Below are 26,507 nucleotides of genomic sequence, written 5' to 3' on the forward strand. Positions count from 1 at the left end.
CACAGGGTGAGATAGGTAAGAGCTCAGAAGAACAAATAGGTTTGTAGGAGGGGAATTCGTGAGTTCCATTTGCCCCTAAGGCCTCTCCTAGAGCTGACCTAGTAGTTACTTTCCTAGAAATACCTGCTTCCAATGGAAAGTGGAGAACTGGCATCAAGCAATGGTCCAGGCATCTAAGGAAGAAAGGGTCAGAGCTGAGGCCTGGAAAGTTGAGGAAAAAAAGAAAGAAAGAAAGAAAGAAAGAAAGAAAGAAAGAAAGAAAGAAAGAAAGAAAGAGAAAAAGAAAGAAAGAGAAAAAGAAAGAAAGAAAGAAAGAGAAAAAGAAAGAAAGAGAAAAAGAAAGAGAAAAAGAAAGAAAGAGAGAGAGAGAGAGAGAGAGAGAGAGAGAGAGAGAGAGAGAGAAAGGAAAGGGGGGGAGAGCTTTTAAAATTGGATTAGGAGTGATAAGAGCAGTAAGGGTTGGACTCATATTGGGGTGAAAGGTGGCCAGTTAGCAAGATGGAAAGAAAGGACTCCTAAACTCCCTCTGCTATCAAAGAGAACAATCTCCTGACTGAGACTGAATCAAGCACTGATATGAGGGAATTGAAACTCAAGGCAGGAGAGATTGCAAGAGAACATTCAGTCACACTAAATGAATTCAAATCTCCCTATCCAGATGCATCCAGCCTCAGCTTGGATTCACTCACATGAGAGACTTTAGGGCTGCGGCACTCCTGAGAATTCGGAGTAAATGGGAAGATGCCTAAGACAAGCAGTGTCCAATTTTTCAAAGGGGAAAAGGACAGAGCATCACGAATGACAGAGAGGAGAGCAAATGTAGGATGTCAGATATTGCCTAGCCCAGAACCATTTCCCAGCCTTTTGTCTTAAATGAGGGTGAAGAGCAGTTCTTTCCAATTCTTGACATGACACACATGGCCAGATGGTAGTGGGGACCCAGTGACTGTAACAACTTTGTCACTCTTCAAGGTGGAAGTAGAACCAGTAGCCACCATTGTGCCCTGGAAAGCAATTTAGTTTCGTGTAAACAACAGCAACTGTTTATCACTAAGATGAACTGAACCCATGAACACAGAAGGAAAGGAAAGGAGACTGTTGCTATATCCTGTCAGGACTGGCTACTTCATGTCCCCAATTCCCTAAGAAGAAGGACTCTAAGTTCAGCAGAGGTGACTCATTGACATAAGAGCCAGGGCCAAAGTCAGATCTGGGTGAGGCTATTGGAATATATTCCTGAAGATTCCATCAGTGATAATCACCTAAGGGAAGATAACAGGAGGCTTGTAGCATCAGTAAGAGCTCGTATACGTGGTATACCTGAGAGCTTTTAAGACAGGGCCAGAGTTTCAAATCAAGAAATGGAACTATTCAACTACTAATAAATATGATTTTAAATAATAATAAATGACAAAGAGTAAAAACAGAGAAGGAAGAGCATTTATCACAAAACAGATAGATTACCAATATCTAACTGCCCAAACAGCCTGTCATCCCAGCTACACAGGACGCTGAGGTGGAAGGATCATTTGAGCCATAGTGACTCTGTAAATCATAAATAAATAAATCCCACAAAGATTATCTATGAATAAACATACCAGGAAAGATGAATTTTTCTAACAAATAGTTAATCACTCATTAATAAACATATCATTTTTTTAAAGACCTATAAGTCAATTAACACAAATGACCTAAAAGAAAATGGCTAGCTGATATAAAGAGGCTATTCCCAAAAGAAAAAAAAAATGGGATCAAAACACTGTTTCCAAAAAGATGTTTATTTATGTTGATAATTGTAAAGTGTGATTATTCATACAAGGGATAAGATGCTGTAATGGCACAAGCATGGGAGAGCAACCTGAAAAGTCTTCTCATTGGAATATATTCCTGAAGAGAATCTAGGGGTAACCATTAAAATCAATTGTGACAGAGATGATAACCTTTCATGTCATTAACAGGAAACCACCAAATAAACATAAGAGATTCCCATCATGCACTTGTCAAAAGAAACAGGTGAGATTGATGTGCAGAGAAAGCTGGTATGTAAAGTTTTCCAAGACATACTGTTACTTTCGAGCTACAAAATAAGTTGCAAAATAAATTGCAACCCTATTTGTGAAAAATCTATGTGTGTACTGTTGTAGTAAGGCACCCAGCAGAGAAAGTATTTGTAGGAAGCTGCTCCAGGGTTGGATCTGCAGCTAGCCAAGTTTCCCATGCTTTCTGCAATCATGCATTATATCTGTAATTTAAAAGGTGATGAGGAAAATATCACACACATAAAGTCAGAGGAGACCAGCATTGTCACACCAGCAGTTGAGGGTGAGCTGCATCAGCCTGTCCTGCATGTGTCACCCCTGCCCCTGGGAGATGTACAGAACTCATGATCCAGAAATTTTAACTCTAAATATGCATTTTTCTAGAAAACCAGTCCAATGGCTCTAATGCTGGAAAGACCTAGAACAACACAGTGTACTGACAGGTAACTGGTAAGTAAAGGCACAGACAGGGCAGGAAGTTGCTAGTTAGACGGAGATAAACTGGATGTGAAAGGTTGACAGCAGAAACAAGAACTGAAGGAAGCATATGTTCTTATGGTCCAATTTTTGCAATTACTGAAACATTACCCTGGTCTGGCTGGGTAAGTGAGCACTGAGGTGAACAACTGTCACTTCTTTTAAGGGCAGGCTGATTTAGTTAATTTCCTTTTAGTCTTTATGCTTATCTGTATATTCTGTTTTTCTTCTAACTATGAACACATATTATTTAAGAAATAAACAACAGGCAATTTAAGGGAAAGGCAATGCTATTCCATGGCTGGATAAGCTCCAAGCAGATAGTCCAGTAATTCCTATGACACAAGTACTCAAACAGAGTTTGGGGACTGAGAAGGCAGCAAAGAGTACCCAGTGTTATTCAGAGAATACTCCCATCTCATAGGTCCACACAGGCCTGGGTGTGTGTACTGCTGTATGCTGACCTCTGGGTCTTTCAGGCACTGAGTTCTGAACTCTGGGGACATAAAAAGGGGGGTGGGGAGCAGAGGCCGAAAAGTGAGTTAGGTAAGGCCAGGACAGGGAACAGCTCTGTTGGGATAGCAGGCACATGTTGGCAGCACAGGGAGTGGTCAGAAGGGGCTTTCAGAACAGGAAATACTTGTCAGTCTGGGAAGGGCCCAGAGACACAAGCCCGACCCAAACCAGAGTCCTGCAGACTAGGCTGAGGAATCTTGGCCTTGTCCTGATTGCAGTGGAAAGACAATGAAAGACACCAGAAAATCTTGCTGCATAAGTGGATGTTGGATCATGGGTGGAGTCCAGAAAGAAAGTACAATAGTGGGAAGGTAAGATATGGCTTCAGTTCATGTAAGAGACTCTTCTAGGCTGTCATGATGGAGGGAGGATCAAGGTGGGCCAGGAAGCACTGGCTCAGTGATGTGAATAGGACACAGTCCCCAGCACTAGGTCACATTATCCTGAATCCCAATGTCAGGGGCCCCTTTTTGGCCTCTCACTACCACACCAACAGGAAATATTAAGAGGTTCATATGGTCAAATCCAGCTGATCTTGGCCTGTGAGGGGAGCACTAAAAAGAAAAACTGGGAACAGTCCTGGAGCAGCTATCTATCGAAGAAAACTATTTAACTAAATCCTCTACAGCTGGAATGGGTGACAACTTGCACATGTGATGAAAAGCTGGCTCTCCAACCTGTAAGTGTCCATTTAGGAGACTTAATGTGCTGTGGGGACCAACATACAATGCACATAAGCAAGAAGCACTGCATATTATGGCTACTGCAGGAATGCACAGCAACCACTCCAAGATAATGATTGAGCTGGGCTGAAAAGGACCCTAGCAACACTAAAAAGCAAATGACACAAATCTGTAGCAGTAAGCAGCAGTTTAACCACAGGGCTAGCCTTTGACCTAAGTAGCAACTCCCTTTCCTAACAGGCTCTCCCAGCATTTAATTTAACTTATCTGGCTCAGGTTACATGCACTGAAGGAGGAAAAAGGGAACAAGCCATTGTCACGAAAAAGCCTAAACTATAAGACCGTGCATGACCTTGGGCTTTAGAACTAAGAATCAACTGTAATGTGACTGCTGGATAAAGACTTATACCCCAAACAAATAGAAATCCAAATATTCTGGAAGAAGATATTTTTGGAAAAAAAAATCAAAGGAATTAATGTCTGTCCCGAGGTAAGATGAGGACACTGTGGTAGCATAAAGAATTCTATTTTTGAGGTGGAGAGATGGCTCAGTGGTTAAGAATTACATTTTTGTTTTAGTTTAGGTTTTTTTTTTTTTTTTTTTTTGAGACAGGGTTTCCTCTGTATAGCCCTGGCTGTCCTGGAACTCAGAAATCTGCCTGCCTCTGCCTCCCAAGTGCTGGGATTAAAGGCGTGTGCCACCATTGCCCAGCTAAGAATTACATTTTTGAGACTTATGTTAAGTACCTGGGGAGAAAGGCCATGGCTGCTGGGAATTGGCTTTAAGGTTCTTAAGCAAAGAACAATATGGTAAGGCAGAAGCAACCATGCCATGGGAGGGATATTTACAGTGCTCCTGTGTGCTTCACTCAGGAACCTTCCCCAGAAAGTGTTGGCTAAGTATTGATTCCCTGAGTTCAGGTGGCCAAGGCCTCGGGGCAGCAAACTCTAACTGGTATCTGTGACTCCACCCTACTTGCGTTGTCACTGCTGTGGATGGCTGTGCCAGTTCTCTGCCCAGTAGGCTGGTGAGAGTTCCTACTTCCTGGACTTGTTTGAGGATGGAACAAAAGGAATGTGAACAACTCATTCACAACATACCTGGTGCTTTCCCAGCAAGCACTGAAGCCAGGTCAGCAGTCACTGTTGTCACCTGGCTTTGAGGGTCACTTTGAAGGTTAAAGAAGACAGGCAATGTTTCTGCATTAAAGTGCGTTTACTAAATATTAGCTGCCAGGCACCAGGAAAAGCAGCTTTGGAGATGGGTTTAATTTGCTGTATATTAATTCACATAATTCCAAAGGAGGTCAGAGCTGCTACTCTTTCCTGAGGCGGACTCTGGAAGACCTGGTTCCCTTTGACTGCAGTTGGATAGCTATGAGACATCAGGCTGCCACTTAACGTCTTTATGTATCTTCATTTTCATGGGACAACTAATCCTCCTACCACTCCCAAAGGCACACAACACAACCTAAGCAATACAACTCAGGAATTGAACCTAGCACAGAACACCTGTACAACAATGTCAGTGGTCCTAGGCTTAGACATCTGTCCCAAAGAGGTTGCTGTACAGCCAGGGAGCAGCAGAGCCTCCGAGTTTATAGAAGGCCAAAGCTTCTGTGTTCTTCATTTTGGGAGGTGCCAGGTACAGAAGGTTCTAGTAAAATAGGAGATAAGACTGTGACTGTGTGGCAAAGAACTCACCTTAGGTGGCAAAGCAGAAGTGGTGCAGATAAGGAAATGGGCACAGGGATGCTGGTGGCAGTAATGTCAGCTGTGATAAAGGTAGCAGACTGGTGGAGGTGACAGGTAGAGTACGTGGGTGGTAAGGAGGTGCAAGTGGTGGAAGTAAAGGGGAGCGGAGGCAGAAGCACAGCGACAGAGGTAGAGTGGTGTGTGTGCTGGTGTTGGAGTTGGTATAGGACCCGATAGTGGAAGCAAAGATAAAGGTGGGCATGGAACATGAACACATAGATGAGGTTAAAGGCTGAGGGGGTAGAGGGGTAGAGGGGTAGATATGGTGAAAATGGAGGTGATAGAGGAGGGGGAGATGGTAGTGGTGGTGGTGGTGGCAGTGGAAATAAAGGCAGCATAGGTGGTGGATGATGTGGAGGTTAAGATGGAATGGATTGAGGGTGGAGATGGTGGAGATGGAGATGATAGAGCAGAAGAGGAGGTGGAGGAGATAGAGGTGGTGCTAAGGATGAGGTAGCGATAGTGAAGATGAAGGTGATGTTGGTAGAGATAGTGGAGACGAAGATGGACCAGGTGGTGAAGCTCATGGAGGTGGTAATAGAGATGGTAGAAGTAAGAGAGATGGTGAGATGGTGCAGGAAGTGGTGGAAGTGATGGGGGTGAAGGCAGAGGTAGACAGTAAAGATGATGAAGGAGATGGTGGAGGAGATGGAGGTAGCAAAGGTGGTAGAGGTGGTGGCAGAGGTGGAGGTAGTTGATGATGGAGATGGTGGTAGTGGAGGTGGAACTGGTAGACAGGATGGAGGGGATGGAGGCAGTGGAGGTAGAGGTCATGGTGGAGATGATGAAGATGATGGAGGTAGAGTGAGATGCCAATCTTGAATTCCTACTGAGACAGGTTCTGGTTTGAATATAAACTGTTCTCCACAGACTTACTTGCTTGAATATTTGGTCCCCATATGGTAGCACTACTTTGGAAAGTGGTGAAACCTTTGACACAGAGGTCTTAGCTGACAGACACTGGCAATAAAAATGGACCGTAAGGGTTACAGGCCAGCCCCACTTCTACTTCATTTCCGCTCTGTGGCTTGCCAAGATGTCAGCAAGCTGTGCCATAACCTGCTACCACTGTGCCTTCCTTCCCCCACCATAAATGGGTTGTACTCTGAGCCAGGAGTCATTAACCCTTGCTTAAGTTGCTTATGAAAGGCATTTGCTCATAACAAGGAGAAACGTATTTAACATGACTAGTATAAGACAGCATCTAACTCCACAGATTGGGAGCTTGACACTCTCCCCACACTACAATGGAAAAACTAGAGGCCTAGCAGACAGAGACATGGAAACAAGAGTCCCTGCTATGTGAGGACAACAGCAGTTACACTGTTCTGTTATCCCTAGCTGGGATCACTGATGGTGGCTTCAGCTGATGCAAGGATACAAGGCAATGGGCTCGATGCAATGTCTTCATTATGTAACCTGTAACCAAAGCTAATAATGCTGTCCTTGTAAACACGCAGACTCCCAATGGTCTTACGTCCACAAAGCTGCAAGTAGTGTTGAAAACCCAGCACTTGATACTGTACTGTGCGGTTCTTAAGCCACTCAAGTGCAGGGCTACTTTCTCACATACCAGAAAAAGGACACAGGGCACAGGTTCCCAGATCCACTGCATCTCTGTCTCTCTGGTGCTCAGGCATTACTAAACAATGTGCTAATCCATTCCCACTCACAGCTCATATGAACATACAAATGTGAGGTGCTGTGATCAAAACAGGGCACCAGTGGAGCAGCAGGCCGACAAATGCTCTTGTTCCCAGCCTGGTACTGAGGTAAAAGACTTCTGGCTTCAGATTTTCTCAGATATCTCCTTTGGGCTAGGAGCAGTAAGCTCAGTAGGTGACACATGTTCTCACTTGCTCTGGAGGCAGGTTCCTGTCCCTGTGGCTGATGTCCCCACTTGCTACTGTTTTAGTTTCAGATCACCATGCTGTCTTCTGTATCCCTACTTTGGCTGCATCTCTCTCTCAAGGCTTCACTCTGGGAGTCCTTGTCACCTGTTTCATCTCTACAAAAGTGCCCTGCTCTGCTTTTTAGTGGCATTTCTGGGCCGTGACACTAGGTAGGCCTCCTGTACTCAACAGAGGTATCTAATAGGCATGCCTGTGCAGCTGTCCTTGCAGCAACAACAAACTTGCTCACCATGTAGCCTGGAATCTTCACTACTAAAGAACCTGTGGCCATTTGTTGGCATGCCTGCCTGACTCTGGATTAGCTTCTGCTGAACCCTTTCCAAAAGATGATAGGAGTGTTCCTTTCAGATATACAGGTTTTCCACTCATTTCTCAACTACCAATACATCCCTGATGAAACTTCTTGAAAACACATCCAGCCCTTTCTTCCTCACATGCCTATCTCACCCCTATGGAGCCCAGTGTTAGCTTCTCTTGAGAGAACTGACACAGCTCCCTGGGTGTGGCTCAAAAGTCCTGCTCTACAGGCTTTCTTGGGTCTACGCTCTTTGCCCCACAGCATCTGTCCCGCTTCCCACATTCTCTTCCAAGCCTATGTAGAGAGGCAGCATGGTGTGGTGGAAGGAGCAGACTCCATCTATCAGCTGCACGGCTCCTGGCAGCTTGCTCAGCCTGTTTCCAAGTTCTTTCATTTGTAGAACACATGTAATATAATCTAGCTTGCAGGGCTGAAGGCAGGATCAGCGATAACTTATGAAAAGGGCCTGATACATGGTACAGGCTCACAAAATCAGAGTGACTATTGTCTTGTAGGACCCACTCTGCTAGACTAACGCTTCTCAGTCATGCGCTGGACATTCTGCCTCATACTCACATGTCTAGAAATAAGCTCACCACTGTCCCCCAAAGTAGTGGCTCACACGACTTTCTTTCCTTAAATGGTACCATTATTCTCCTGGGTTTTCCAGCTCAAGTCTCTCCCCAGCTTTCAGGCCTTACAGACTTTAAAACTATCTAAGGCCACACTTTTCAGCTAGGTCCCTCAAAATCACATGCCAATATCTATTTAGCCCCACCTCCCATGGCCTATGTGTGGGGCACCTCTGCTAAGGCTGTGTCTCCACCTTTTAGACTGCCATGGGCATTTCTGTCATTCTCCAAACACTGCTTCCACTAAGCAGCCTTCTTGGCAAAGCTTCCTTCTTCCCCTCCAGAACCCAAATGCATTTGTTTCCTGTTTATGTGCACATACCTCCCCCCCCACTCTTGGTTTTTTGAGACAGGGTTTCTCTGTATAGCCTGGGCTGTCCTGGAACTCACTCGGTAGACCAGGCTGGCCTCGAACTTAGAAATCCACCTGCCTCTGCCTCCCAAGTGCTGGGATTAAAGGCGTGCGTCACCACAGCCCGGCCATACTTTTCTCTCTTTATTCTGGAAAATATTTACTAAGCCCCTATTATTTGCCTAACACTGCATTCCTGGCCCCCACCAATGAATCACCCTTTCTGAATGACACTGATCAGGACTGTGCTCAACAGCTTTTACAGGAAGGAGGGGGAAGGCCATAGACACTAGCATGGACTAGTCAACATAGTATGTGGTGGGTGTGCTACAATCGTGGCAGGGCCCCAGGAGAAGGGACAAAGCAGCAGAAGGTATCAGGCACTCCCTGGTGGCCTTCCCTCCTCAGTAGCAGATCCTTGTTTTCAAAGTCTAACATACTGACAGGTGAATCCTTCATAGGTCAGAGAGTGGATCTTGCCCAACCCAAGCATCCTCTTCCAGTCAGGGCTTTACCTGAGGTGAACAGTGTCCCACCCCCATGCTACACATCTTCCAGTCAGGCCATCTCCACTGTTCAACCTTGTAACCCTAAGATCTGCTTTGCTGCTTTTATGCAGATACATCACAAACATCTCTTCCACACCTGGCCTCTTTTACTTCCTTAACAGGGTTTACAATCTTCATCATCACTGTCTGCAGTGGCAGGCTGCCCATTCTTGCTCTTCACTGGATAAATGAATGGATTACATGATGCTAGTCTGAAGCTCTCCTGAGTACTGCCCCATGGCTTCTTCTGGAGAATGTGCTGTGTCACTAGGTATACCCACACCTGTTATAACAAGAACTGGACCTCAGTTTTTCTGAAGTGGCTTTGTCAGTGTACTTCCATGGCATTGTCTGATATTTTTTACCTGCTTTCACCTCTTCCATGTTGGCCCTTCTGCTGAGTGTACAATAGTTTTACTCTGTGGGTGAACGTTTTGGCTCCCTGGTATGTACATGGTCACTAGCAAGTGAAAACATTGTGAATACACTGATCGACACCCCAAGAGACAAGTATACCTGTGTCTAGTCAGGCAGGCTTTGAGAGTGTGTTAGTAAGAAGGCTGATCAGGACTGTTTGGATCTGCTTACAGCCCTTCTTTATCAGAGGAAAAGGAGAAAGAAAGGGTTCATTACTCAGGAACAGGCAGGCAGGATGTGTACAGATGTCTGTGCTGGGAAAGAGCCAAAGTCCAGGAAGAATACAAACATTTCTGAGTTTTGTGTTTTCTCCAAATTTAGTTTTGGAAGCTGGCTTACAAGCTTTCTCCTCTGTGAAGCTGACAAGTTTGGGAATGTAAGACAAGGTCTTATAGAACTGAGGGGGTCTTTGTGGCCCAGAAGCTAGAGCATGGGCATCATTTCTCTCTATTCCAGAGGACTCCACAAGGTGGAGCCACACCTTGCTTATGCCTCACAGCTCCCTTCCACAGCTGAGGATCCATGGCCTGCCCCAAATCTCACCCCCTCCCTTCCACACCTGAGGATCCATGTACTGCCCCAAGCCTCACACCTCCCCTCCACACCTGAGGATCCATGGCCTGCCCCAAGCCTCACACCTCCCCTCCACACCTGAGGATCCATGGCCTGCCCCAAACTCACCACCTCCCCTCCACACCTGAAGATCCATGGCCTGCCCCAAACTCACCACCTCCCCTCCACACCTGAGGATCCATGGCCTGCCCCAAATCTCACCACCTCTCCTCCACACCTGAGGCTTCTATGAAACAACAAACTTGAATTGATGTGAAATTAATGAATGGCTATGTATTTAAAATTAAAAAAGAGGGAAAGGGTAAAGATAACATTAAAGAGAACTTATTACTTATGTCAGTATATATTCTGATGTTTGCTTTACATAAATAATCACTCATGATAAAATAATGGGCAGATCATCATTCCAAGGATAAGAAAACTGAGATCAGAAGGATATAAACACCATACTTAACATAAGGTTGCTTCATTACCAAGGCTGAACTAGAGGATGTCTACAGGACCTTAAAGCATACTTGTCCCCTCTCTCACTCAGTTCAATGGGCCATGGTTAGTCACACCCAATTGAGCTTTTGCCTGCAAAAGTGGTCAGCTCTGTGGGCTTTTCAGGCATTTCACAGGAGTCTCTGCCAGAAGCAAATACGTGGTTGAAGAGACACAAGTCACCCCAGCTGATTCCAGGCACAGTGTGGGGATCCTGCCCCAGTTCTTTCATCTCCTAGAATTAGTCACAAAAATGACAGCTAAGTGCACGTTCAGCTAGAGTGCAAGCAAGATGGTAAGAGGTTCTCTGAGCACGACTCTGAGGACATGCTTCCTGGTGCAGTTATCTAACACACAATAAAAATTCTCCTGGTGTGTGAGAGATGCTAGTGTGAACTAGCCCCAGCCCCTGCACAATGCCTTGCTTGTGAGACTCCTGGTATGCATTCATAAAAAGCTTTATGAAGTCCAAAGAGAAGGCTTCTCCATTCCAGAGGGCAGAAGATGGGGACAGACCATCTTCAGTATTGAAACTCACCTCAGCATACCTAGGTTCAAACTCACAGCATGCATATACATACCCATGTCCATGCACTAATCCCAAACTAAAGAACTCATTATGTATGACACCGTACAGGATCCCAAGTGGCTACAGGGCAAAACCAGCACCTTGTCTAGGGCAACACTTCCATAGGTACTACCTACATTAGTCTCCATTCCCTCCTCACAGACAACATAGATGACTCTATCTTAAAGATGAGGAAATGGAGACATAGGGAGAAATGGAAACTGCAGAGTAACAGAGAAAACTTAGCCTTTCAGATGCTGACACCCAGGCTCTGTCAGCTCAGTTGGATGGATGGCTGTCCCCTGTGACTAGGATGCCTACAGTTTTTCCCTCAGGTGCATGAGAACCTTCCATTGGCCCATGTCCTCAGCAGTTCACTGCTATCCCTGGCAAAATACAACACTCTACACTTATACCTTTCCATGTGGTACAGGGTATAGTTATTCAGAAAGTTTGCTAAGTACAACAGCCTCTACTTCCACACTAAAAGGCCATCATGGCAGAATAAACATAGCAATATAAAAGCACCACAAAGTCTCCTTCTCCTGGACCATGAGACTTTCCTTCCCTGTCTGTCATTGTGGCTAGGGGAGACCCACACAGAACCCCAGGATGGCCCCAAGGATGGCAGGTGGCAGAATTCCAGCCTGAAGACTCCATTACACCTTACTCCTGCCTTGCCCTGCACCCTGCCTTGCTCAGAGGTCCAGAAGGAGCCCTTCTCATCCTGGGTAAGATTCCACACTCCATGTCATAGAACCAGATAGGGTTCCACTGTCAACATCTTCCCTACTTCCTCTTAGATCAGGCTCTGCTGTCAGTGTCTACACTTAAAAGAAACAGAAAAGGAAAAGAAAGGGAAGAGAGAAAGAAACAGGAAGGGGATGTTGAGGGAGGGGATGAGGAAGGATGGGGAGGAGCATGACGGCTGGAAGGTCTGGGAGCTACAAATGGCTAGCCTAAGAGTGTTCACAAACAGAAGCCAAAATGCAGCAAAGCAGCAGCTATAGAGAGATTGTCAGAGGCTATAATTTCTTCTTTTCAACCATTACCAGAATAAGCTTATCCACGGAAAAGATCAACCCCTCTTTTCAGAACTAATACAGGCCTCACTATTTGGCCTTCCTACAACCCCACTACCTCTAGACTGCTCTCTATCTGCTGGGATGTGAGGTGTTTTCCTCTCTATTATTGTCAGCAAAGCACTACCAGAAAGGACAGCATACTTTGACAGCTCCTATCAAAACACAGAACTATTCACAGGCATGCAAAATTCTGTGTGTGAGGAGCGGAGCGCCCCTTTCGCAGCAGTAGGGAGGAAAAATGGAAGACAAAGAGCCTGGTGGGAGGATTGCCTCTCCCATGGCAGAGCAGAAGACTGACCTTAGAGAGACACCCAGGAGGAAGAGGAGCACGATGAGAGGAGAACAGATTTAGAGGAGGAGAGCTGCTCCAAGGCCATCTCTTCCCACCCTACAGAAGCATGTGCACAAGCTCTGAGTAGCCGATCCCAAATCAGAGATGAGGAGAGCACAGCAGGAAACAGTACTGCACATACAACCAGAAAGAATATCTCCATGCCTGAGAACATATGGGCGACTGTGATAATTAGAGCCATAGCTGGTGAATTTTTTTTAAAACTCCTCTTTGTAATCCCAAATCACAATTCTTAACATGGCATGCTACAGTCAAACCTGTGCACACGCTGCTTTGTAAAAGCTGGCTCCTTAAAGGCCGCTTGGCACTGCTCAAGCACGTGCTTAGGACTGCAGGGTTTCACTGTCAGGGCTCTATCCTCAATGCTGGCTTTCCTCTACATGCCTGGCAGAAGTGGACAAGCAGGTGGCTGTGAAGCAGGGAGCCACCGCCCTCTTGTCCTCATTACCTGGAAATCCAGAACCCACACTTCTGCCAGCCTCTGCTGTGGCGTGTTACAGGAGAAAACCCCATGGAAAGCAGGCCCCTCAAGCAAACTGTCACTTTCAAAGCTCCAAACCATGACAAATGACAAGAGAAGACTTGCCTGCAATAGCTGGTGGCTCAGATTGCTTGGCATGAGAAAGAATACTTTTTTTAGGCATGAAGGAGAATACTGTTTAAAAATTTTTCCAACCTTCTTTTCCCATGTTATAAGCCATTTCTTTGGAAAATCTGTCATAATCAGCAAATTAAACCTCACAAAGTTAGCATATTACCAAATAAATTTTCAATCATAAATTGCTAGCATTTAACCAGGTAAAAATGCCTGTGACTCTCTGGCATTCCTGGGCTCATCCTCAGAACAGCAGCAAGCATACAGCAGCAGAGTACTTTGATCTTCCCAAGTCCCAGGAGAAAATCGATGATACAACTTTAATGCATTTGTACAGCAAGGCTTCATGTTATTATTATTTTTATCCAATGTAGCTTAACTCAAGTAAAAAAGGTATACTGGGTCTTAGCACCGCCCTGTGGTGAAAGTGAATTATTTTTCTAAAACTGGATTGTAGTAGAGCCAGCCACATTCACAGAAAACGGCCAATTAAAAAGCAATTATCTCTGTGATTGCAACTTGTTGAAAGGCTGGGATCGTGGTGCTCCTGTGGAGGCAGGAGGATGGGCATGTCTACAGGGTGACTGGTGTTGGAGTAAGCTAACATGGGAACCGCTGTTCTTCCATCATGGTGATATGCTCTAGTCAGGTGCCCTTGGGACCTACCTAGAAGGAACCAGGCCTCCTGAGTCTTACCTTCTCCTGGATGCGCCCCTGCTGCTCCTTGTAGAAGGTGTCACGGCGGCTGAGCTCGGCCTCTCTGTTCTCCAGTTCCCTGGCCTAATTGGAGGAGAACAAAGAATGAGTTAGCTGGCAACAACAGTGCTGAACAAGTGCCACAGGGAGAAGGCAGCTGACATTCCTGCTCACAGCCATGCTCAATGAGAAGGACAGTGGTAATGCACAGAGAGCCTACACTGTGGCCAGTCATGCACACATGGTATCCTCAATTTTCACAACAGCCCTTCAAAGTGTGTAATTATCATTAACGTTTATTGAATGCTTTCTGTCTGCCAAGTCCTGGTCTACATGCTTCTTGGACATTTTTAGGCTCCTTCCAAAGCCTAAGAGGAAAGCAGGGTGTATTAAGCTAATCAGGGTCAAGAGTCACAATGGATCCACAGGATCCAGCAGAGGAGACACAGCAGAGGGGATAAGTAACTATTCAACAGCTCACAACCATGCAGAGCACAGCTGAACTTGGGCCTGGCTACAGCACCAAGATGCCTCCAGCCTCACAGTTGGGAAGAAGCAGAACTTTTTTTTGGAGTCCTGATATTTGGTGGTACACCATGCCACTGTCCTATATGCCAAGCTATCATGGCAGGAGTCCCCATGTATAGCAAGACAGGTAGAGTCTTAAAGAGGAGGGTATATATTTCTATCTACCTAAGGGATGTGTTTGAATGAGTCCTTTGAAGCCAGTTTAACAGAGCCTCCCTCCTTTAGTCATGACTTTGAGAGCCAGTGGGAATAGTTTGGAGTTAGCAGCCTGGGGGTTCAACCCAGTCCTCTCCTTTAATAGCTAGATGACTCTAAACTACTTCCTTGCTTACATAGACCATCTCTCTGGTACAATGGCTAAAACTAGAACAGAAGTGTTCTCTGCTTCCCACACCCACAAGACTGTCTGAAGGCTGAGGGTACTCCAACAGAAATGAGTAGGGTCAGAACAAGGCCTCTACACAGGTCCATGGCACTGAGGCAGCTGGGAGCTTAGGGGAGCTGGGAGTATGGACTGGAATACCCACATCTTCACTGGGCTTTCAAGTACTAAGTATCAGGTTCCACTGCCTCTGTCCTCAGTACACAGATGCAAACATCACAGGCTTGAGAGGTTGGGACAGTCTGCGGTATGTGGAAGAGGAACATTATTCTTAACTGTCATCTACCCATATGAGGTCTGTGTGAGCAAGCACTGCACCAGACTCCTGGTGGCACTTACCCTCATCATCCCCAAGAGCACAAGCTTATCAATGATTGATACCTACTGTGAACATGAGTCCACACAATTTCCAAGTCCTGGGCTTTTTATTTTAAGCTACACTACGGTATCTGCAGAGGAGTCTTAATCCCTCAAAAATACAAGAGAAGAAAAGAGGTAAAGATTCTGAAAGTCCCTCTCCGTGGCAGTGATGTTGGCTAAGAACCTTCCAGAGCTTCCTGCATACCAGTGTGAGCATGCACATGCTAAAAGGGCCAAGGTACAGGCAATGCTATGCTAGGGGCTGGGCAGAAAGCTAGGCAGTGGCCTCTCTAGTTCTGAGTAAGCTGCCTTCCTCTTTCGTATTTCCCCTTACCCGTCAAACAACAACTTTGCTCCCCAGAGGCTGAAGAATCTAAAAATCCCAAGAAGGTCCCAGAATGCCTAAGCTCCAGTAAAGCTAAACACAGACAAGGGACTACATGCCGGGATTTCTCATAGGATCTTTTAAGAAGGCTCCTGGAATGCCTCTGGAATGCCAATACTCCAGCAAAGCTAAACATAGACAGTGGACTGAATGCCAGGGATTTCTCACAGGATCTTTCAAAGCACGCTGATGAGGCTGTGTCCCAGGCACACAGGCATGGCTAATATGTGTGGGGCCTCTCAGCAGCCCAGTACCAACTGTGAATGATCTCTGGTGCAATCAGAGGAGAAACACATCTGATACAATTAAGCAGCCAGTATTGGAATATTTTGCAGAGCATGGACCTGCCATTCTCTGACCTGTATTTCCAGCCAAGCAGAAATATGACATCTAAAGGCAAAACTATCATGAGACTCTTCATTTGCTGTTCCCTAGAGGATACTGGCGCAGGAAGGACAAGGGAGCTCATCCAGGCATGTATCCAGCCCCCAAATGACATACTGTGATTCTGTCTCTGGTCAGAGGCTTCTGGAACACTCAGACAGCAGCCACTAGGACACACATGAGCAAACACCTGCAGAAGTAAAGGTTTAGGCAGAGATGCTTTACCATAGACTTAATGCCCAGGCTGGAGCTTGAAACTTACCAATGTCTGAATGCAAAAGACAATAGTAAGGTCAGGTAAGGCTCTTATGTCCTTGCCTACTCTAGTCACCTGTGAGGCTGGTAATGAAATCTACATGAGTAATTATAGACAGGAGGTAACACAGACAAAGTATAGTCAGAAGGCATCCTAGAAACAGGCATTGCTCCAAGTGATATTGAAGTGGCCATCATGGCCCCAGTAAATCATGGCTCAGCAAATTACTGGCTGTTCCCAAGTATCTCTTATGAGTGAGATATTCCTCATTTATTCCTCAGATGTACTCATGGAACTCAGTCCTAATAGGGAAGCAAATATGTACACCAATAGTTTTGGAGTCTGATGTGCTGGAGAGACTATGACCCAATAACTGACTCAATCGCAGCGAGTAGGCTGCTATTTTATCTAAGGAAATTCCCATCCAAGTCTTTGAGGAAAATAAATACTAAGTCAAACCAAGTATGTTGCCTCTAATACACAGTACAAATATCACCATGATGACAATGTGCACAGTAGAAGGCAGGCTTTGAGTGGGAGTGGAAGGGGTCTTCAGTGGATAAGTAGAGGACCTCCTTCTATCAGACAACACCGAGTATGCACTTTGATTCACCACTGCAGCTCCACACACAGCAGGAGAAGAGAGAACACATGCCTGAAAAGACACAGTCAGGTTCAAAACCAAGATTAAAGAGCCAACACAGAAGGGATACTCAAAGCAGTAGGCAGAGTAGGAGCCACAGGCCTGCTGGGCTGGGCAGCCAGGACTGACCTTACAATCTTGAAGGATAAAAATAAACCCTGCCCTTCAGAGGAAGAGCAGGAACCAATGTGGACATCTAGAGCTGAGAGTGAACCCTGAAGCAAAAAGGAGGCATTACAAATGTGTCCCCCCACCCCCAGGGCTTTCTGTTTGCTTCAACCCAGACAAGTGAGAGGCCCCAGAACCAACACAGGACAAGAACAGCACCTGCTTTCTGAGGCCTCTGCACTGTATCATCACAGCTGTGCAGACAGAAGCAGGAACTGGGCCTGACCTGGTAGGTATAGGCAGTTAGAAAAATATCATCAGGGTACAAAGGCCATGCTGGAGGTGACCTGGAAAGAAAGCAGCCAGACAAGTCTCCCACTGTGAATCTAGACTCATTTGGGTGAGGAAATATACTGGCAAAAGTGTCAACCCAGATCAAACTAATGTCATAGGACAATGTCACAAGGACAAAAAGCTTTTTACTGTGAAAGCTGTAAATACAGGACAAAATGATATAATAAAAAGTAAGATGACATCACCAAGCTTCAACAACCAAGCACTAAGACATCAGTGTGCACATACACATGCTCAAACACACAGACACACACAAACACTTGTCCCAAGCATGCCAGCAAGTCACTCATCTGGGTAGGCTTCAATGTGCTATTCTAAAAGACAAGGACTTTTATGTTCCTAAACAGATCAAAAGTATCACCTTAAAAATAAAATAGGCTCATCAAACATACAGGGTATTAAAATCTCCCATTGATAAAAATATTTTAATATACTGTTTAAGTTGCCCCAAAGACAAAGTAATGACTTCTAATTTATAAAAAAGAAATTATGAGCATGAAATAGGCAAACCACAGAGGACGTAAATATTCAATTCTTTAAAATAAAAACTGCAGTGTGACACAATAAGCCCTAAGCATTGGGCAGTAAAGGGAAGTAAGGGAAGTAGGCACAGCACTGAGTACAGCAGGTGGAGATGGCAAATAGACATGCAGGAGAAGCTTGGAACTGGCCAGCACAGACATATGGCTACCAGAATGGTAAAAGAATGGCAGAGGCAGAGACCTGGGGTCCCTGAGAGTAGAAGGCAGTCAAGAAGGCAGCACCGAACACGCTGAGAGTAAAGACAGGGAGGGGAGACAGGGAGCAAGATACAAACGTAAGGAGACAGGGGTTGGAGAAAGGTAGGTGGACAACAGTAAGGAGAAAACACTGAAAACCCCATAGAAAAAAATAAATGAGCTGTTACAGAAATATGGGGTAAGCAGCCTTTAAGAGGCAAAAACTCTCCTCTAGTTCCAACTCAGGCCTTGTGTGGTCCCCTTCCCTAAGAGTGGGTTGGACTTGGAGACAGTGCTAACCAGCTGAGTAAGTCAAACATAGTGTGATGTCACTTCTGATCTCTGTCTGGCTCTGCTGCTCTCCTGGCCCTCTTGCTTATTCTTAGCCCATGAACTTCCATGTTATGAGCTGCCCTAGGGAAATACCCGCATGATAATGTGGCTGATAATGAGGGCTGTGGGGAAGGGAGCACAGTCAGCAGCCAGGGAGACGCTGAGGCCTGTAGATCCTCAGGCTTCCAGCAGCCAGAAGGAAACATGCAAAAGATCCTTCTCCAGGGAGGTCTTCTGCTGCAATGGCTGCCCTGGAAAACACCTGGACAGCAGCAGTGAGATGCCTGGAGGCTGAAAAGCACCCACTGAGCCAGATCTCTGATCCAACAGTGAAAACACCACCCACTTAATTTTTTGAATTGATATTTAGCAATAGATAATTATAAAATTTAAATTGTTTAATCTCATCCTTAAGGAAAAAAGATGCTCACTTTGGATAAAAGAAAAACCAAGTAGATGTTACCTCCAAGAAATCCAGACACCCATACAAATAGTCATACAGAACACCACCAAACCCTTCACTGGAAAGAAATAAATACTGTAGTATGTGCCACTTTGTACATAAAAGGGCTAGTATTATATCAAAAACCTAAAATATGGAAGAGAGAGAGAGAGAGAGAGAGAGAGAGAGAGAGAGAGAGAGAACACTCATCACGAAGAGATAAAATACTAGAAACAAATCTCTAACAGTTCAGACATCAGAATCATCAGAATCAATCCACTATGCTGGCACATGAGGGATCTAGCAGAGAAGGAAAGATGTGAATGAAAAGACAGTTTTACAATGATGGGAATGACCTCCAATTAATGCACATCTGCTGCACCTAATCTTACTGAGGACTCCTGCCTTGCTACCTTTGAGATTTGACTTTAGCTACTTCCAACATAATTACCAAGAGACTAGGTCTGAGTCTGGAATCTCACAGTCTACATTGACACAGTAATTTTTCAGGAAACTGAAGCAGGATTTCAAAGCCCTTGTTTTTCTTTCTAGACTTCTTAGCACCAGGTTGTTGCCTAAATAATCACCTTTGTAGGCTGTTGAAAAATGGTTATTTTTCAACAATTATCTATGGTTGTTTTTAGACAAACTCTCTGGGGGTACACACGGGAGGTCTGTAATGAGAGACTGAGTCAGGTCAGATGAAGGTGATCTTTTAAGAGGGGTCTTTTAAGAAACAGGAGGCAGTAACAACATTGACAAGAGCTCCAGTTGTCTGACAGTGTGTGACAGGAGGCTGACATACTACCTGTGAGCTGCTGTTTTTGAGACTATCAAGGAGCTTTGAGGAGGGAGAGATGGAATAGAACCAGTTAAAATGGCCAAAGCTTTAGTGTTCTGACTAAAAGTCTCACATTTTCTTTGTTTTTTGTTTTACCTGAGACAGGGTTTCTCTGTATAGCCCTGGCTGTCCTGGAACTCACTCTGTAGACCAGGCTGGTCTTGAACTCAGAAATCCACCTGCCTCTGCCTTCCAAGTGCTGGGATTAAAGGAGTGTGCCACCACTGCTGGGTCCCATTTTCCTATACAAATGTTCTTGTATTGCATTAATGTTCAGAACTGTGACAAAGTATCAGGTGTGGTGACACCCACCTTTAATCCCATTACTTGCACTCAGGAGGCAGAGGTAGGTAGATCTCTATGAGCTTGAAGCTAGCCAGGTCTACATAGTATGTTCTAGGCTAGGACTACATAGGGAGACTCTGTCAAAAAACAAAACAAAACAAAACACCAAAAAACAAAAAACCAAAAACTTTGTCTAAATGTAAACTCTATTTCTGTAACTGTTTTCAATGTTTGGCAATGTTTTCATTAGATTGGCAGAGGACCTTAGTCTACCATTTGCACTGACAGGCAGATGATATAAAATCAGGGGTTACTGATTGGACAGACACAGCCCAACATAAGTATCATGAACCTAGAAAGAAGTCTCTATCCAAATCAAACCCAGAGAGGCCCACTCTTCCTGCTGCCTCTCATTTCCAAGAAGGATTTGAACTTATGTCCTACTAAAGATGAAAGGCAACACATTAGTCCAGACTACCATATCTGGAAAAACTATCAGTTGTAACCTAAGGAATACTCTCCCAAGGTAAAAATAGATTTAAGAACTGCCATTAAGCTAGTACTACAGAGACTACTAGAAGCAATATGTAATTCTGAAGAGAAGGTAAGAAAAAAAATGCACAAGAAGGAACAGGGAATGAATAAACCCACTTAACCAAAAGAGGTCTAAGGAAACACCACAAAAGCAACAAAATGACAGCTATTAACACACACTGTTCAATAATAATTCTTAATTTTAGTGGTCTTGATTTCTCAATAAACAGATACAGACAAATAGGTTAGACCAGAAAATAAGGTCTATATTTTTTCTGCCTCTAAGAAACACATCTCACCACCAATGATACACACCACTTTAGGTTAATGGATATAAGAAGGTATTCCAAACAAATAGAACTGAGAAACAAGTAGGCATAGCTATTCTAATTCTGACAAAATAAACTTCAGATGGAAACTAGTCAGATGAGATAAGGAGGATCACTTCATATTCATTAAAGGACAGAGTATTACAACTCTAAACATATGAGCATCAAACTCAAGGGCATCCAATTTTATAAAAGAAACATTATTAAATTTGAAACAATATATTGACAGCATCAGAGTGATAGTGGTGATGTCAACACCACTCTCTCACCAATAGACAGGCCATCTGGGAAGAAAACACAGCAGAGAGACTCTGGAGTTGAATGGCATAAACCAAACGGACCTAACATATCTACAAAACATACCATGTAAACACTAAAGAATACGTGTACTTCACAGCAGCTCAAGGAACTTTCTTCAAAATTAACTACATATTAGGACACAAAGGAAGTCTCAACCAATATAGGAAAAATCGAAATATTCTGCATTTTATCTTACCACAATGTAATAAAGAAAGGTACCAAGTGCAATAGGAATGACAAGAAGTATGCAAATACATAGAAACTAAATAACACATGGGAAAACAATAACTGGGTTAAGGAAAAAAATTAGAAGGAAATTTGCAGTTCCTAGACTTTAATGAAAATGAAAAGGCAACATCCTAAAACTGTGGAACACAATGAAGATATTCCTAAAGGGGAAGTTTACAGAATTAAGTAAGTACCTACCTAAAAATTTTTGAGAAATCTCAAATTAATAACTTAATGATGTACATGGAGACCTTAGAAAAACAAGAATCCACCCCAAACACACACACAAAAGGAAAGAAAAAAGGAAAAAAAAAAGTAGATAGGTAGAGATAAACTCAGAGCTAAACTTAAGTAGAAATAGTTATTTTTTTAAAAAAAAATTAACAAGATTGACAAACCTAAATTAATGAAAAAAGGGGGTCTAAAATAATAAAATTAGAAGAACATGGAGACATTACAACAGACATTGAGGAACTTCAGAGGATCATAAAGATATATTTAAAAATTCCATATTCTGCTTTGGGTGCAGACTCGGGGTACCTCTGGCTCTTTCATTCCTGTCTCTCCAAACTTAGTCCTTACAGCCTGCCTGAAGGTGCCCCTCTTCACACTCTATTCCCTGGAGACTCCACCACCTGGGCAGAGCCATGGTTCCTTTTTGTCTGTTCCCATCAGCCTTTTCTCCTAGCTCATCTCCATTCCTTTGTGTCAACCTGTAGAGGCACTTTCTACTAGAGACCCTATAGCCACTATATTTGCTTAGGATCCAAAGTGGGAAACAGCAACTAAAAAATGGGACGGTCACCCAACAAAGACCAGACTGGATATCAACACTATAACTCCAGATGTTGAGATCCCAGCCCTCAAACACACACACACACACACACACACACACACACACACACACACACACACAAAGTCAAGATAACATGCCTCCTCCAGAAACCAGCAGCCCTACTGCGATAGGCCCTGAAAAATACAATTTAGCTGAAGCACAAGACAAGAAGTTCAACATAGTAATTATGAATATGTTCAAGGACTTTGAAGATGAATAAATGTCTTAAGACAGTGAAAACACAAAAATGAATGAAATAATGGAAACATTTCAACATATTGAAGTAGAAATAGGATCTGTAGAGGAATTTTAATTCAGAACATGGCTGCTCTGGCAAGAGATCACATCCAAAGACCCTTCTAAGTCTATGTGATCTGGCTGGAATACACACAGTCCTTTAATCCCCTCAGGAGACAGAGGCAAGCAGATCTTTAAGTTCAAGGCCAGCCTGATATAGAGCAAATGATCCAGGTATGGTGGTACATCCCTTTAATCCCAGCACTCAGAAGAGAGAGACATGCTGATCTCTGAGTTCTAGTCAGTTCTTTTCAGTCAGTTTGTGGAACTCAGAGACAATTTTACCAGGAGAGTTTTACAGAGACAGGTTGAAGAGAGAAGACACTAGACACAGGTGAAGACAGAATAAGCCAGAGAATGAGAAGGAGCCAGAAGATTAGAATAGATTGCTAGAGAGTTAGTTTGAGGCCAAGTGGAGTAACTCAGAAGTGAGTGAGAGAAGCCAATTTGAATCAGTCAGCTTGGAGAGGAGTTTGATCCATAACAGCTGAATTCACCAGCCAGGCAGAGCTAAGAGAAAACTAGAAAGGGTGAGCAAGTCTCAGAAACTGAACACATTCTAGGCCTAGATTCGATTGTACAAAGGCTAGAAGCTTCCAGGACTAGACCTAGGTAGCAGATGAAGGCTATAACCCACAGAGATAACAGTTACTACAAGTGAATTAAAGTTACTTTTACAAGGATCACTAAAGAAGATCCAAACTAAACTAAAACTAGAAATGGAAAATTTAGGATGTCAAACAAAAACCTCAGGGGGAAGCCTCACCAAGAGATGACAAGGCAAGGAAGAGAAAATGCCAGGCCGTGTAGACAAAGAAGAAATGGATAGGTCAAAGAAAAAGTTAAATATAAAAATATCCACGCACAAAACATTTAGGAAATCTAGGACACTGTGAAAAGACTAAACCTATGAATAATAGGTATAGAAACAGAGAAAAACCTTAGGTCAAAGGCACAAAAATATTTTTAAACAAATCATAGAGGAAAATTCATCAATCTTAAGAAAGAGGTGCCTATCAAGGTACTGTACATGAAGTGTACACGATACCACATAAACAGGACCAGAAATTTCCCACAACACATAATAATCAAAACACTAAATGTACAGAATAAGAGAAGGATATTAAAAGCTGTAAGGGAAATAGACAAAGTCACATATGAAGGCAGATCCATTAGAATAACACTTGATTTCTCAATGGAGACTCTAAAAGCCAGAAGGATCTAAATGGATGTACTACAAACTCTGATAGACCACAGGTATCAGCTGAGACTACAATACCTGGCAAAACTATTGATCACAAACAGAAAGAAAAACATTCCACCATAAAACCAAATTTGAGCAATTTATATCTACCAATGCAGTTGTACTGAAACTACAGTGAAAGCTTACATCTGAGAAGGTTAACCATACCCAAAAGGACATAATAAATAAATAACCCCAGAATAGTAAATCAAAAGAATGGGGAAAATATCAAAACCACCACAACAAAATAATAGAAATCAAGAAACACTGATCATTAACAAGTCTCAACATTAATGGTCTCATATCCCAAGTAAAAAGGCACAAACTAACAGACTGTTAGAAAACAGGATTCATCTTTATGCTGCATCCAGGAAACACACCTCATCACCAAGGATAGATATCACTCCAGAGTAAAAAATGGAAAAGGTATTCCAAGCTAATGGACCCAAGAAACAAGCAGTGTAGTAGTTATTTTCATATCTGAAAAAACAGAATTCAAACCAAAATGAAACAGAAAAGATAGGGTAGGACAATATATATTCAATAAAGGAAAAAAAAATCTACCAACAGGATATGTAATCTAAAGGGATAAACATCTATACACTAAATACCAACAATTAATAATTGAAATTTCATTTTTTAAAAATACGAATGTTTTATTTAACATTTGCAGGTCATTCCATTGGCTAAGTAGTGGATATCCAGGACCCAGCAGCAAGGTCAGTGTAACCTCTGAGCTTCTCTTTCTGACTCCATTAGGGTGAACACATCACCCTCTCAATCAGGGCCTTTGACATTTCAGATGCTAGAGCAGCTGGTGTCATCCATAAAGTCCACTCACACCTGCGCGCACTGACCCTGCAAACTGGTCCTTCCCAGCATTTTGGTTACCCTAGCCAGCTTGATGGGCTGCACACAATTCATGTCCATGATGCTGGCAATCTGGCAGAGAGCTGAAATTTTGTAATGGGACAGAAAAACTTCTGTATTACAAAAGACACTATCATTCAGCCAAAGTGGCAACTAATAAAATAAAAAGTATTTTTAAAAACAATTATATATCTAATAGGTTAGTATCTAGAATATATAAAAAAACTAAAAACAAAACTGAGCATTGAAACAACTAAAAAAATCAATTAAAAACTGGGATATAAAACTAAACAGTTTCCAAAAGATGAAACACCAATGGTGAACACTTATATAAATGTTCAACAGCTTTAGTCACCAGAAAAATGCAAATTAAAACTCCTTTGAGATTTTATGTTTCCCTACACTGAATGACCAAGATAAATAATCACACATGCTGGTGAGGATGCAGGAAAAGAAAAACACACAGTCATTGGTGATGGGGGTACAAACTGTACAGCACCATGGAAATCAGTGCTGTGGTTCCCCAGGAAGCTGGGAACTCATCTTCCTCAAGACGCAGCTATCACTTTTGGGCAGATACCCCAAAGACTATGTTCTACAACAGAGATTTTTGCTCATACATGCTCCTTGCTGTGCTACTTGTAATAACAAGGAAGTAGAAACAACCTAGATGTCCATCTACCAGTGAGTAGATAATGAAAATGTGGTACATTTACACAACAAAATGTTATTTAGCTGTTAAGGAAAATTAAATTATAAAATTCTAAAGTAAATTAATGGAGCTAAAAAAGAATCATCCCAAGTGAAGTAACTCAGACCCTAAAATAAAATACAGAATGTTTTCTCCTATATGTGTATGTGAGCTCTGAAACTGTGTTATAATCTGATTAATCACAGAGGTGGGGTACTTAGAAAGGGGTGGGGCAGAGGTGAAATCTCCCAAGGAAAGGATAACAAAATATATTGTTAAGGAGATACAAAGTAGAAACTACAGTAGGATTAAATTGGGAAGGAGATAGAAGAAAAGGGTAAAGAAGGAACTATGGGGAGGGATAACTAACATTATAGGTCATTTGAAAAACCATATGGAAGTACACTTTAGAAGCTTCCTAATAGAAAAGGAATCTAAATAGAATTATCAAATAAGGGAGACAATGCTCCAGTAAGACATCTCTGTCACTAAGTGGTAGGAATGGGTTACATCTTGTTGAATTGTTGGACAGAGAGGCCTCATGGAAAACCCCCAGATATCACAGGGTTTGTGAAGGCTATTGATTACTCTCCACAGCCTGATGACAAGACCCTATTGCTGAATACAACACTTATGCACTGAACATGGAGAAGTGGACCTGGTGCCTAAGAGAAGACTTACTCCTACTGACTAGCGTTTATGGTACTGAAGGGTATTCTGAATGCTACTAGAGAAGAAAGGTAATTATCCATATCAACCAGCTATAAATTGTGAGGCCTACAACAATGACCTGTTTACAAAATATACTGGTTCAACAGTGGCACCAATGTTTGAGGAGTAAACAACCATGTCTTGATTGGATTTAAGGCCTACTACATGAGATGAAACCCATACCTGACACGACTAAAATGGCCAAAAATATGAAACAAGATAGGTCTTGGGTCTAGGGGAAAACCTAATACTATTATTCTGCACAAGGAACACAGCAATAAATGGACTCTTGCTTACATATTGCTATACCACATAGATCAGTGACTTGCTCAACCCACATCACAGAAACTTCCTCTTGCAACAGATGGGAATTAACACAGAGATCCACAACTGAACACTGTATGGAGAGTGAGAACTTTAGAACACTCAACATTAAATGGGATGTCTTCATTAAAGCCATGCCCCCT

The 26,507-nt window shown here is 43.3% G+C and overlaps 1 protein-coding gene and 1 pseudogene across 1 annotated transcript in view; both read right to left on the minus strand.

Annotated features, from left to right (window-relative positions):
• Positions 1-26,507, minus strand: part of Chchd6 (coiled-coil-helix-coiled-coil-helix domain containing 6) — a 206,279-nt gene that overhangs the window by 72,799 nt on the left and 106,973 nt on the right. Inside the window, exon 5 of the mRNA XM_034511780.2 lies at positions 13,983-14,066. Within this exon, the coding sequence (XP_034367671.1) occupies positions 13,983-14,066 (84 nt within the window). The remainder of the gene's footprint in view (positions 1-13,982; positions 14,067-26,507) is intronic.
• On the minus strand, positions 24,489-24,698 carry LOC117715117 (small ribosomal subunit protein eS28 pseudogene; annotated as a pseudogene).

The sequence above is a fragment of the Arvicanthis niloticus genome, chromosome 9 (assembly GCF_011762505.2).
Source record: "Arvicanthis niloticus isolate mArvNil1 chromosome 9, mArvNil1.pat.X, whole genome shotgun sequence".
In the NCBI taxonomy this organism is placed as follows: Eukaryota; Metazoa; Chordata; class Mammalia; order Rodentia; family Muridae; genus Arvicanthis; species Arvicanthis niloticus.